Genomic DNA, 14,990 nt, shown 5'->3' with positions numbered 1-14,990 from the left:
ATGACTACACGTCAAAGACATCTAAACGTGGAAATTGTTTTAAGGATGCATTAATGAGGTATTTGGAGTGAGCACAAACCAAAATGGTGACTAAGTCAACAGCTGTTGATATGATGCCAACCAAAGGGTTTAAGCATAACAACAGAAAGAAGAAGGAGGCATGGAGAGCGTTAGCGGGGGTTTTCATTCTGACTGGACAAGTTAATCTGCTTTTCGCTCAAGATGCTGGTTACTAGTACTTCTCTGCTACTTCTACTTCTCTGTAGTTCTCTGTAAATTTTTTCCATGTGTTTACATTTGGATTGGACAAAAAAGGTGTTATGTGGTTCAAAAAAGCAGAGTTGTCAAAACATTTTCAGATTGAATAAAAAAAGTGTCAATATCTCGTTTCATTCTTGTGGACCCGATCTCATGTCTCTTCTCGTCATCTCATCCCACCCCTAATGCACAGAGGTAGACTTTAGTCAACTTAGTAGAGTAAAGCCGTTCTAAAATAACCGTTAGCCCCATACACAGATTTTAGTTCTGATGGAGGATTGATTCTTTTCACCGTAGACCTCTGTGGGCTTTTACTCCACATAAATGGTTAGGTATGAAAAACACAGCAGTGCTCAGTTCTTCATGTGAATGGCACTTGAAGAAACCGGTCTAACACAGGAGTCGCCCCACATCAGTCAGAGTGAGGCGTAGGCTACAGGCAGAGTGCATTGTACAGTCATACACTAGCACAGAGGTTGTGTTCAAGAGTAAAGAAGTATCCCGCTGTGTTTAAGAGTAAAGGTATGTCCCACTGAAGCGTTACCTTTGGCCTGACGTGTCACATGGGGAGCCCTTCCTCTTGCGTGACTCTGGTGTAACCGGGTCCAGGGGGCTTTCCCCGACTGCACTCATTTTCAGCGTTGACTGGCCTGAGGAGGACAAAACAGGTACTTTAGACAGGTATACTCCACACAAAACAGAAACATGTCTGACCTAAAAACACTACTACTCAAGGTGCAACAACAGGAGTAACCCACAAAGACCACATTATTTCAACTTTTGTTTTATTGTTAAGTAAAGAACAACATAATAATACTTATAATAAAAAGAACGACACTGTAAAAGAAAGAACTACATGAAGATGAAACATGCTGACTGTTGCATCACTTCACTCTATGACCAAAGTGTGAAAAGACTGAAGGCTGAAAATGTGGGTTTGAGTTAGGAACTACTTTAATATTTAAATAATTTATTATGTTTTTTTTCTTCTGTTCATTGTCTGAAGATGATTTCCAAATACAGTGCATGAATCAGGCTGTCACTATAGTAACAGCCAACACAGCAGTAAGTCCTTGGTGAATGTTTAATTCTAGGTTAGACATAGTATTTTTATTTGGAAATTAATTGCAGATGGAGCTCCATGGAGGAAAATTTAGAAAATACAGTGTATAGACATGTTTTTCCTCTTCTTGTGCTGGCTTAGTGAGCTGTGTGAGCTCTCTCCCAGTGTAAGATGGCATTTGTGTACAACCTCCCAAAAGGTGGTTGTCCCTGAGCCATGGCGCTCTATAGGCCCGGGCTCCCGCTCACTCAACGCTTTAAATCCAAAAACAAGCGGCCATTGTGAGCGCAGCGCTGCTCACAGGACGCTAATCCTTCCTGACTGCCAGTGTGTAGGTCTCACCTCAGATCACCCCTCTCTCCTTCCTCCTACAGCGGAGCAGGGAAAAGAAAAAAACCCAAGTCATCTGCCGCGGCGCTGTAGCACATTAGCACTCAATAAAAACAGAAGTGAGCCCCTTTCCTCAACCGCGCAGCCGCTCCACTATTCAATAAACGCTCAAGAAGCCACGTTTGTCTATTAATAAAACTGGTATTATGGTTGCGCGCTCCAGCTAGCATCCAAGGTTTATTTTGTGGGATGGCTCTGGCAATGGTAGGGGTCTGTCTAGCACCGCAGCTGGGGTTCAAGTAGTTTTATAGTACAGAAGTCACACTGAAGTATCAACATCAGGAGTAATAGGACAATTTTATCATTACACCGAGCATGAAGTGGCTTTGATAGACCTGAGAGAAGATGCATCTTTGAAAAGGCTGGATGTTGTTTTTAGAGAAGCATTAGTTTTGCCCCCAATTATAAAGCAATCTGATGTATCTGTCCAGGGAACTGATCTGAGAGAGTTTATCCTATTCTGCAAGTCAAAAGAGTTGGGCGATATAAAGAGTGTATAGCGGGATTTCCTGGCCATTGCATGTGAAATGTTTACATGCCCTCGAACGTACCGCTTTCCAGGAAATGTTTCTCATAGTACAGGTAATTGCTGGTTAGCATTCGATGTATACTGTGTAATGTACTCAAGATGACACGCAGGAGTCCTTCACAGTGCTAAAAAGAAAAACACTTCATAATTTCATAACTGAGCGTAAGGAAATTGTAAGTCATTCTGAAAAAGACTTATGACTTATATAATAAACAAAAGTACAGGCCTATAAAGCAGCCTTGTTCAGGAGGTAGAGAGGGCGTGAAAGCTGTTGGACATGTTTGCAGCTCCGGTCTTCAGGCTCAAACTGCCCCCCTCACGTACCTGCTGTGACACCTGCTCCTCTCCAACTACATTACAAGTGTTTTTAGAAATATTTCACCCAATGTACAGAGTGGAAGTGTTCTCTTTCACTGGTACACGCTCCAGTATTCAGCAGCCCGTATAGAGTTCAGAGACAAACATAAATAACTGAGCGTCACCACTGTCAAAATACAGGAGACTTATGAGGCAAGCTTCTACTGTAACTGTACAATGTGTCACATGGTGCAGGGTCAGGGGGTTTAGTGCTATAACATCTGATGTATGTATGACTAAAGGCTTGTTTACACATACATACATTACATTATGGTACTTTATACTTTATTTTCCAATGCCAATGGGGCAACCTGTCAGGAGCAGGACAGAGCTTGAGATCAAGTGCAAAACAAGGTGCACACTGATTATTTAGATGGCGCAAGTGCAATTCAAATGTTAATCAAGGCGTGAAATAAGGAAATATTATCACAGTTGTTGTGTCAATTTAACCTGTTCTTGTTGACAGTATAAACTTGTATTCTTATTGACTATATACTGTCTGTAACAGTCAATACAAAAAAACAAATACTTCCTGGTTGGAGGCAAAACAGGTCAGTCAACACTTTCGGTAAAGGATGATGAGTAATTAAGTCATTACAAATGCCATGACATTATGGTACATTCAATGTCCAGATATTATTCAAAACATCATTACTTCTGTAAAGCTGTAGTGGACAATAAGTTACTACAAGGCAACTTGAGCCAAAATCTCCTCAGCAAAGGTATAATCATGTAAATTCATAACATTCATCCTACAGCAGAGGTGTCAAAAGTATCGAAAATCAGATTAATACTAATAGCTTTAAAAAGATCTTGAGCTGTATCAGAAATATAAGCCCACATAGACTAGTGTACTCCCATGGACCACCACTATGGATCTATCTAAGGCCACATGGTAATAAAAAAAGAAAATACTATGATTTAATATTAAAAATCACATTCTACTCTCTAAAAAAAGTGTTTTTTATTGGCATTGTTTTATCAGAATCTGTACTGGGTATCATGTCTATGTCCTAGTATGAAATAGTTTGAAATTTTAGTATCATTATCCTACAGCTCTGCATCCTAAACTCGAGTACATCGTGTATTTTAATGACTCCACAAACAGAAAAAACACAGCCTAGTACTTCCTAATGTGCGCGACCGAACAAGCCCGCCCAGCACTGCACCTCTGGGGTTGAAGTTGTCGATCGGTATCAGCATGTCTCCTCTGTCACTTATCCACCCTCAGACCTCCTGACCTGAGCATGCGACGTGCGGCGGAGAGCTGACTCTCCACAAAACCGCAGCAGAAGCAGGACCAGCCCAAAAGAGATAAGAGCGAGCGAGGGCGCCTGCTCCATCCTCATCCACAGCCCCGTGCATCAGGCTTTTGCTCCGTCTCCTTCAGTTTGTGATGCTCATGCTTTAGTGATCCGCAGACACACACAAACATACACACACACGCTCAGTGGAGATGTCCAGGGGGAGAGGAGTGGACCACCAGAGCCGCAGTCACAGGGAGGAGACAGCATCAGAAGACCATGTGGTTTTTAAATGATTGAAACAAAAAATAAAAACCACTAAACATTTGAAAATCCCTCTGACACATTAAATTACATGAACACTGATTGAAACCTGAGCAAGAAACAAAGCACTTTTTTGTTTTGCAATTTCATTTTTTTAAATAGTGGCAGGAAAATCTACACTGAATATTTTTAGGACAATTAACAATATTTACATTAGATTTGCTTTTATAATAAACCATGAAAAAATAAACATAAATATGAACACTCTGGAGGATGCTGGGTTAACATTAAAGGTCAAATGGAGCATCTTTAGAGGCAGGAGGTGGCTACATGAGATATAATGAGGTATTACTAACCCAGAAGTTTAGAAGACTACTCTCATTCATTTTAGAAAACAAACTAATCAACAAAATCTAATGCTATAACCATATCTATATTCCAATATCTATTCTGTAACCAGTAAATGCATTATGTGGCTTAATGGTTTATATCGATGGTTGTATCGGGCTGTTTTTATTTGTTGATAATCAAATAAACATTGGACAAATCCTGTATTTCCCAGCCTATAGACAGGCCAGTGCTTAGTGACTGCAGCCCCCCTCCCCGCTGTCTCACATGGTACGTCCCGTGCGAAGCTGCTCAGTCACTGTTGCTAAGGCCCACCCTCCAGAATATAGGACATGAGCTCTAATGTATACAGTCTCAGCAGTGTGAAGCCCGTGCACTCAGAGCTCTGCACGAAGCATGATTCATTCAAAACACGTCACATCAGCACAGGGTCAGACCAACCGATCTCTCATAGGTCATTTTACCTTTATTTATTTGATAGGGAGACTACCAATTAATTTATGTTTGGTTTGATTTTCTTTTTTATCAGATTATTCCAAAGAAGTGTGTACGTCAAAACTGTATATATAACTAGCATGATAAACAAAAACTTTAGGGTTTTTACATTATTTCAGATAAAATAAAATAAATGGAAGAAGATTGCAAATGGTCATTAACTAAAAGTCATAAGAGAACTAAAAGAGAAAAAAACACTAGACAGCACATTAGAGAGAGACTAGTGATACATAAATCATTAAGGACTTACATTATGCCATTTTCCATTTTCAGACGCAAAAAGAGTTCATTTGTAATCCATCAGGGTCCTAGATTGTTTACACCATGAGTACTGGTGCAGCCTATTATTGTATTTAGCATTAGACTATATTTTGCACAGTCAAGCTCCGCTGTTACACAGGTGGGTCCTTACAGAGCACTCACATTTATCAAGTGCAAGTTAAAACCATCTGGTGCTCAAAAGCCAATTACAATGCAACTGCCCATGTAAATATATCAGAGCACGTTTGAGAGGACTTCACAGGCGGCTGCTCTCTCTCTCTCCCTCTGCGTGAGAACAGGAAGAGGACACACAACTTTAACAACAGCTCTTTGCATTGTTTTAGTTGTTTGCTTTTTTCACTCCCACCGACGCAACTGGCTGAAATTTTCATTCAGTTAATCTGAAAAATTCATTGCATAAGCCCAGAACCCTGTCTCCATTAAAGTTACACCACGGTTTAAAGGGGCCTTATTCAGTCCAAGATGTCGACCTGTTATAATAATTACTATATCAGCTTATCGTTCAATACATGACTGATAGAACTTTTTTTTGGGGGGGAGGGGGGGAGTACATTTTGTTGTGCTACTCGGAAATTACTGGTTATTTTCTGACTATGTGATAAGATTTGCGTCACAGAAGGTTGAATTAATAACTTTGACTCGATACAGATGCAAACTAAGTACTACTAAGTGTTTTTTTTTAATTATTATACATTTAGAATAGTTTCTGTGGTTGAAATCTACTCTTATGGTATTGTGTCAGTGTGTCAGTTTCAGTATTATCGTTTATCGTCTATAATTTCTTTAGCAAAGTGTTTATTACTGTTTTTTATTGTATTAATTTGTCTGTGCAGCACTTTGGAGACTGTCATGTTTATGGAATGCGTTATATAAATAATGTGGATTGGATAGGATTTAGCAATATGTCGTGCTTCAAAATTTTTTCAAAAAATAGTGACAGGGCTACCAAGAAGTCTGTTGTCAAAGACGACATTCAGATCAGTGACAAAGTGGTGAAGCAGTAAAAGGAGATGAAATGAGATGAAATGATAAACTGCTCATTGACGATATCTGCATTCTAAACACGTGTGTTGAAAGGTAAAGTTGCATATGGTTGATTTGAGCGTGACTGGCCAACACTATTCTCAGCTCTAGTCACACACAGACAATAAGACACGTTCAGCCATCAGTGCGTCTCCACATCACATCCACAGTCTGCCCACTGCGAAGAGCCTCATCCATTAAACTGTAGCAGATTCATCTTCACCTTTTTCAAAGTGCGGCGAGAGGCTGGCATCAATATTCAGTGTGGTATTGAAGCACTGTACGCTGGGTAATTTTAGCTGGATTGTGCATGTCCTGGATTCACCTCAGACACACTGTGGGAGGCCTACGCTACAGAGCCGCGACGTCCAGAGGAGCACGGCCATCAGGAGCCCCCAGGGACACGATGATAGGCTTTCAACAGAGAAAGAGAGAAGGAGAGAGAACAGGGCTGTTCGCTCTGACGCTACACCCACCAAAAACAGCAGCGATTCCCAAACTGTGGTCTCTCTTCCGATGGGACACGGGATTGGGTTCTGTTTTCATGCCATTTATTTTAGTCAGCAAGCGTAATGCATGCCTTGTTTTTCATTTAGTCCAGATTTAACCCTTTTCCAGTCCTGCTATAGTCCTGGTACAGTCCTGGTATAGATTAGGTTTGGGCTTGGTTCGATGTAGATACCTGTTTACAGAACTACTATGTGATGAAGGGGGAAAAGAAAAAGACAACTGGGATTTAAACTCGAAACACTTCACTGCCAATGTGCTGTAGCTCGACCCACGGACGAGACAGACCCTCCTACTTTCTGTCTGAATGAAAGGGGGTCTGGGCCCAGATCATACAGCGTATTAGACAGCTGTGCAATTTTGGGATGTTCAAAACATGGACAATAATTTGTAGCACATCTCTCTCAAACGCTGAACATCTCCTACTGAATATTCTCGTATTATTACTCAGAATTAAATAACTTTTTGTTTTTATTTAGTGGATTTTGCAGGGCTACAGACAGATTTTTTTGGGGACAATAGTACTTTGCTAAAATCCATGCTGTTTCTAAGTCCTTTGTGCTGTTTTTATTTGTAAGGCGCCATAGTTTTGACACAAACAATTTCTGTGTTTCTCCTGAGACAGAATAAAAGTTTAACCAGTGCTTAGTACTTAAAGACATTTGGCTACTTATCTAGGACAGTAGTTGTTCCCATAGAGTGAAGTTTTTTTTTCAAATAAAACAACTATGTGAAAGCAAGTGAACCATGACACTACAAACAGCATTTAAACTGAACCTTTAATCCTCCACCATCCTCCTCCCGTGTAGAACACTGCAGACACTTGGAGCAGAGAGAGAAGAGAGGACTTACTTGGTCTATGGCCGGAGTGTGGGAGTCATGGGGCAGCTGTGGGAGCCTGGGGCAGGCTGAGAGGGCAGGGGGCGAACGGCGCGGCTCAGGTCAAGGCTCGTCGCCCGCCCGCTCACATCGTACCATCCCAAGTGGACACCACGCCCACACCGCTCGCTGGAAAACAAAGACAACACAAACTTTCAATCGGCATAAGACATAAGACATTGACCTTATTTAGTTTAATATTTTAATTTGACAGGTCCATTTTCTAGTCAGAGGTTGCCAAAATGAACCTGTCACATGAAAATATATTAAGAGACATAACGAAAATAAGTGCTCAACCAAATCAACTGAAACGCTTTAGTCATCATTTGAAAACTATAGCCTCCGCGTCGCCTTCTGTCATGTATGTTTTCAGTCTAAATACATTCTTCGACTGTCTTTGAAAATTCTAGGGACAAAAATAAATGGGAAATGCACTCCCAGAAGTGTGTGCGAAGTTTGAGGTGAGCGAGAGTGTCGTGTTGAGCTCCATTAAACCCGGCTGATGAATTCAAAAGGATCTGCTGTCCTGATCGTTGGTCTTTACAACTGAGTCGCATGAACCCGATTCACACAGGTAAAGGTCAATGTGCCCATGGGACTATACAACAGGACGAGGGGACCTTTTTACTCTTACACATCTGAAATACTGTCCTGAAGAAGTCTGACTAGACAGCGACAAAACCTGTGCAAATAAGACGACCGTTACATCCCACGACCAGAGGAAGAAAAACTAAATTTTGAACTGAAAAAATAATATATATGTGAATATAACATCAAAAGACTATTTACAACTAAAGTGTGCAAAAAGTACCAAATTCATAAAAGGTTAAACATTTCATAAATTTGAGTTAATTTGAAAGTACTTTTTGTGTTTATAATTATATATTGCAGAATATAAAACATTTCAGAATTATTATTTTTAATCAAATTATCCAAGAAAATGACATTACTTCTCAAGATGCTAAAAACAAATCCAGCAGCAAACACTCAATGCACACTTAACATAACAGCGTCCTTGATAATAACATATAATGAATGACTTAATAAAGCATGTTGTTGTTTCACACTTCCCGCTCATCTCATTAGAAACACTCTTAATATAATATTGTGACAGCGCAGTCATGCCTCGGCTCACAACAGCATCATTACAGCCAAGTAGGTGAATAATTACACCACTCCGCAGCCAATAATTGTGGTTTCCATTTGTCTGCCGCATTTGCAAAGACATGTACTTCACATGTTTGTATGAAAACATTAAGGTCCCATTACCCCGCACAACATCATAAGTAGCTTTACAAACAGGCTATGAAATTTCAAGGAACCTGCCCTCTCAAGAAGTGTATGCATGCTTTGAGCTGTAAAGACTTCAACTTCGCAACAGCACGTATTTGGATTCTTATCTCGGGTATACAAGTAAGGCTACAATCTACTCTCTCTTACGTAACCACTGAGTTAGAAATCAATTGCATCATTGCCCTACATTTTCGTGGATAGTAGAAAAGGTCAAATATTCCGCTTTCTTCTGAGCTGGTTCAAAACGCAGGTCAGCGAGGGACCAGCTACAGTCGGGAGCCGCATGCGTCAAGAGAACTGGTTTAGTGGCAAAACTCTGAACAAAGTGTGAACAAAGACTAAGGACAAACCCAACATTTGAAAACACACTTTTAAGTACATGTTCATTATGGAGTGAGGTTAATTTGAAAGGTTTTCAATAAGTGTCCCAAAGTGGTGTGCGGCGCATGAGGCAGGAGGTAAGGTACACGGTGTACCTTCAGCAGTAACAAAGAGGAAGGGAGACACATTTGGGAAACGTACACTTCACAAATCTGGGACAATATCTAGTGTTTGTGAATGATAAAAGGTTAGATCAAGTTAAAACAAAGGACAGAAGAAACTGAAAATGTGTCTAGGAACAAAACAAGTGCATTTCTATATGAAGCACTATCTGGCCATTTTGGGCTTATCTGGGGTCAAATGGGGACAGTGGTTTAGATGACCTGCTTTATACACAGACTTACAGAAGCTTTTGGCTCACACTAAAGCTCAAACAAGTTAATTCATTACAACTAATCATTTACTGAAATAATCACAATCAATTTATCACTCAAATAAAAGTGTTCTGAACTATGCAGACTCCAAACGTGCCATGTGCTGAGAAGAGTCTTATAACTCAAGAGCAGTCATTTCCCCAAAATGACACAAGAGCATCACAGCACTTTATGCACTAAAGCACTTTAAACTATCTTAAAGCGAAATACCACAATGAAATATAACAATTCCACCCCAACCTGAGTTTGTTTTGAAGAACGATACATCGCTGAAGAAATTATAGACAATAAACGATAATACTAAAACACATTTGTGGCACTGACACAATAACACAAGAGCACAGCAGAACAGCAGAATGAAACGCTTTAGTACTTAGTTTGCATCTGTAATGAACCACAGAAGTTATTAATTTAACCTTCTACAACTCAACTTTTATCATAAAATCATAAAGTCAGAAAATAACCAGACATTTCCTAGTGGTGCAAAGAATAAATCCATATAGTATTTATTGTGACAGGCCTACCTGTACTATGTTCAGTCTGCTGCAATTTTTTCTTGTTTTGGTCCCAGTGTAAAGTAAAAATCCCTCGTGAGGGAAATTCATTCGCTGCAATTGATCAATTTTTCAATGCCGCTGGGGCTGCCTGCTGCTGCTGCCACACAGCGCTGTGGACCCTTGAGCTCAGCTTGTGCAGGATCACATAACTGGAGGATTTCATATTGTCAGTGACTGAAGAAACTCATCATTTCAATCACAGTAGTGAAAATACTGAAGTAGTCATTTAAAATGTACTTTTAGAAAGAAAAAAGTAGAATTTTTTCATACAGATTTTGGGAACTGATAAAACAGTCACATTTCGAGAACTTAATAATACATTTCACTGATGACTGACTTGATTTCAGTATTTTTCTAGTAACTGAACATCTGCTGCAGAACACAGACAACAGGAGTCTCATTTCAGAGAGCCATAGAAACTAAAAATTTCGTACTATTCCTGTATGTGCGCATGCTGCGCATCAACACACTCAAACACTGTGTGGTCTTCACTTGACATTCACACTCCCTCCATGAGCTGATTCCACACTTCACGTCAGAGCTGCCACATCCACGCGCCTCCTCATTTACTCCCCTTTGTGCCTCAAGGCTTCAACCACTTTCTATTCCTCTCTTGTTCTTTATCTCCCTCCCAAACTTTTAATTTATTGCCCAGATGCATTGTGGGTGTTAGAGTTTACTTGTGCAGCACATAAAACACCTCCTAAAGTCAACGCGGGGCAGTAAAAGCGGAGCGGCTCCTCTTACCGAGCCTCGGCCTTCATCTTGAAATGAGACCATTGGGGCTCCACTGTAAACCACCACAACAACTGGTCCAGAGGGGTCTTTTTCCCACCAGAGCGATCCATTTCTGTCTTCCCTTCTGTGAATTTCCTCCACACGTTCATAGATACTGCAGGCATGAGAGCATATAAGCCCATGTGCTGACAGCAGGAGGACTGTACACAAACCGTTACACGGAGAATGGTTGGGCTGTTGGCAGAGGCCGATGAGCTGCACTCACATGGAACTTTTACTGCAACTTCTATAATTCTAGCCATATTTGTGAATCCATCTTGTGCCTGACCCACTGCTGCGTTTGATGCCAAACCAGTGGATCTGAAAATGGACCAATCATAAAGCAGCATTTTGGTTCAGAGCAGAAATCAAAGATCAAGTGTCAGACACAAGTTGAACAAGCAGCAACATGGACAAACGTACTTGAGACTATGAGCGGATGTAGGGAGAGTGTTTGATTTCTCTTTGCTCCAATCAGTGAGTATTCATCTCAATGTTCTGCCCTCTAATGAATGCTTTTACCAGGAGCCACTGCAGATATCGTAAGCCAGAACTGTATACAAAACTGCTAACATCAGACAGACACTGCAGAAGCTCCAAACTAAATAAGCTAAAGGGTCTAAAGACTAAAATAATCTTGGCTGACCCAACCAGTATACTACAGTAAAGTGAGTGCTGTCATGGAGATAAATAAATGAATTTAAATAAAAAGCATAAGAGAGATTTTTTTTGCCGATATTCCAGACCTTTATGCCAAAGTGCAAAGGCCATGTGATTTCTACCACAGCACTATGTCTGGATTTATTAAGCCATTTTATCAAGGCACACGTATTGTAACTGTAAATGACTCCAGTGGTTGTAAATGTCACTTTTGATTGCCAATAGGTAATGTTCTTTTGCAAATAATATGAGGTTAAAGAATAACAGGCCTGCATGGCTCTACGTGTTGTTCAGAGAGTTTACATAGCAACATCGTCTCCGACATTTCAGAGAATAGAGTTGTTCGGCGAGTTCTTTGTCATCATTTGTGTTTTGACAAACAGAAGGTCAAGTATGTAAGAAGTATGTCAGTAATGGATATGTTAAAAATGTATTTTGTTTTGAAGTTGTTTACAAGGCAGTGCAGAAGTCTTTATAAAAACACATTTGATTAGTGAGCCTCCTAATTCTAAATGCACAACTAACGGATGTATTTGTTCTTGCAAGTTTCGCACCAATATTTGCTAAATCTGACACTTGCGCCACTTGTCATCTTTAAAGGATGCCAGGGAAATGATAATCTATTTGATGCTGACTCCTAAACTAAACAAACAAGAGATGAGGGTCGCTAAAACAAACACAACACGGACTTAGGCTCACACTCAAACTACTTTCCAGGAAAAGGAGAAGCAAGGCCGCACTGTCAAAGTGGATTTCCCTCAAGCTTAGAGATTTGTTTTTTGGAAAACAGGATGGCCATTTAAAAAGCTATATATTTTCCTAAGTGTTGTGCAAATTAGAACCGTTTAACCATTTGGGCATGTTATTATTCAGTCCCTCATCAACAAAAACATTTTTCAAATAAGAATGAAAATATCACAGTTGTGAATCTTGTCTTAAACACCAAAGTGAGGTATTGAAGAGTATGGTGTGTGCATCCTGAGTCATGCTGTGGCCACTGAGGAAGACTTGAGCTTTAGAGCTGAACAAACACATCTCATAGACACGAGTGAAGACAGGAGCGCAGACAATCAGCTCTATGTTCTGGAGCAGGGCCAGAGCTCACCAACGCTCACAAACACACACACACCAACGCTCACAAACGCACACACACCAACACACACCAACGCTCACAAACACACACACCGATGCTCACAAACACACACCAACACACACATACTGGAACAGCATGTTGTTTGACATGGGTCCTATGCCTGTTCAAAAATGTAATATTAAAGAAAACGATCTAAACAGAACTAAAACTAAAGTGTCATTTTTCATACAGGCCTCAGAGTTGTTAGGACTCAAAAACTCAAAAAAACCCACTAGAACTCAGTAAAACATTTTCTTGGAAAAATATGTACATTTGAACATCTTGAACATAAAAAGAACCACAGTGGGAGAACTGCATAAGGATGATGTCTCATTAAAAATAAGAGATGCCAAGTTCTACTCCATATTGTATAACTGAACAGCAACCGTTTAAATTCTCACATTTCAAATGCAGGTGAAGGCAGTGGCTTTTTCACAAGAATCCATCTGGCCTGGCTCCCACCGCTGCGATTGGGTCGCCAGTGGTTCGGAGGCTGAACCAATCACGGGGCAACATTATGGTTTGGGCGAAAGCCAAAGATGAAGCGCCCAAGTGAACCAAAACACACATGGCGACGCAACAGACACGCTTCAGCCTATTTTAGTTAAAATGCTGACTATTTTGTTTGTGAAAAAAATGCAGAATGTAAGCCCTTTGTGCATTTGTGGATAGAAAAGTTGTTTTTCAGCTTGTTGGTAGTTGTGACGATTTGACCAATCAGCTTGGAGGGTTTGTTTGCACATCCTGATCACTTTCAGCAAGAGCCATCTCAGAATAATAATGGTGTAGAAGGTGTAGGCATTAAATGTATCCGTCTCCACGGAGACAAGCAAGTGACGCCTCCAGGCCAAGTTACAGGTCAGATCTGTTGAGAGGTGACTCCACTCCCCACAAGACTGTATTTTTGGGCAATAAAGTCTTTTAGTTTAAAAAACAAACAAAAAAGTATAATGCCAAAGAAAAGCTCGTCTGTCACAATAACAAATTTTGAGGTACGAAATATTGCTGATGAAAACATAGACAATAAAGCAGGATTTCCCTCAAAAAACTTTTGTACATGTGCAGGACTGTTAATGAACAATAAATAAATCACACACATGCCTCACACGTCCTCACATGGAGCCAATGCATGTAAATGTAAATGAAATAAAGCAGCAGAGTTGATATTGTTTTGGGTGGTCTTATGCTGAGCCGCAGTAACAGTGGAATGGAGCACCCCCAGGCTGCTCTGAACTGGCTCTTATCTGGTGCATCAGAGTGAAGGGGCCCAGTGTCGCCGTGTATGTAACTCCACAAACAGATAAACGCCAACAAACAGCACTAATGGCTGCAGCTTAAATAAACACAAGTGCAAACATCTGAGTATGTGATATACACATTACTTCAATAACTGGAGGCTCCTTCACATGAGTCATTGTTAACATTATAAATGCTAAACCAGGTACAGACCAGCGGACCTACTCAAGCTCCAATATGGGACCATGCTCATGATCTCATATTAGCAACTGGCTACTATTCAGTGCAAATACTGAAAAAAACTAAACATTTTACTACTGCTACTAACATTATCATCATGACTTTGAGGCCTGCAGAAGAACATCCGTTATCATAAGCAGTTAATTTTTTTATTTCTCAAGTCAAAAAGTCATCATCGTGACAGTTCAATGCCTCACCTAAGATTTTAGCTCTAGCTCTGTTCAATGTTTATGGCAGTTTTCAAACAGAAACATCTGATCACAACAGCTCCTGCAACAAAAAAACCCCATAACTGTCATCGTGAAATTGGAAGCATTTATAACAGAGCGGTTGCAAGGACTCACAAAGATATAGATCGATACTCTTTCGCAGCTCTCGAGAAGACCCAAGCTTTTAGAATTGACTGTAGTGTCAAACTTAAGCGGGCAACAGGTGGCCACATGTTTGTAAAAGAAGTCAGTTCAAACAGGACACAACTACACATCAGCTTTGTCAAATCATATTCCAATGAAGAGCAATACTTAAATGAGAGAATACAATGGCAAAAAAACATCAGCAGCTCACCACTCTTCAATCAACACTGTACTTAATGAATCAATGCATTATTTAACAACACGACAATAGCAAAAGGGTGAAAGATCATGTGGACTGTTCACATAACAGATATTATTTTCTTTATTTGACCATTTCAAAGATTTTGG

At 40.3% G+C, this 14,990-nt stretch overlaps 1 protein-coding gene across 3 annotated transcripts in view; it reads right to left on the bottom strand.

The window, feature by feature from the left end:
- The window catches only part of ncoa1 (nuclear receptor coactivator 1), a 38,728-nt gene that overhangs the window by 21,952 nt on the left and 1,786 nt on the right, over positions 1-14,990 (bottom strand). For all 3 annotated transcript variants that reach the window (XM_055149220.1, XM_055149222.1, XM_055149221.1), the window contains 2 exons: positions 7,613-7,768; positions 803-908 (listed from right to left, as the gene is read on the bottom strand). In XM_055149220.1, the coding sequence (XP_055005195.1) occupies positions 803-891 (89 nt within the window). In that variant the 5' untranslated portion in view covers positions 892-908; positions 7,613-7,768. The remainder of the gene's footprint in view (positions 1-802; positions 909-7,612; positions 7,769-14,990) is intronic.

This window comes from Boleophthalmus pectinirostris, unplaced genomic scaffold (genome assembly GCF_026225935.1).
Source record: "Boleophthalmus pectinirostris isolate CB_2022bp ecotype Guang Dong unplaced genomic scaffold, ASM2622593v1 HiC_scaffold_13, whole genome shotgun sequence".
NCBI classification, from domain to species: domain Eukaryota; kingdom Metazoa; phylum Chordata; class Actinopteri; order Gobiiformes; family Gobiidae; genus Boleophthalmus; species Boleophthalmus pectinirostris.
This window is presented reverse-complemented; position numbering and strand designations above follow the sequence as displayed.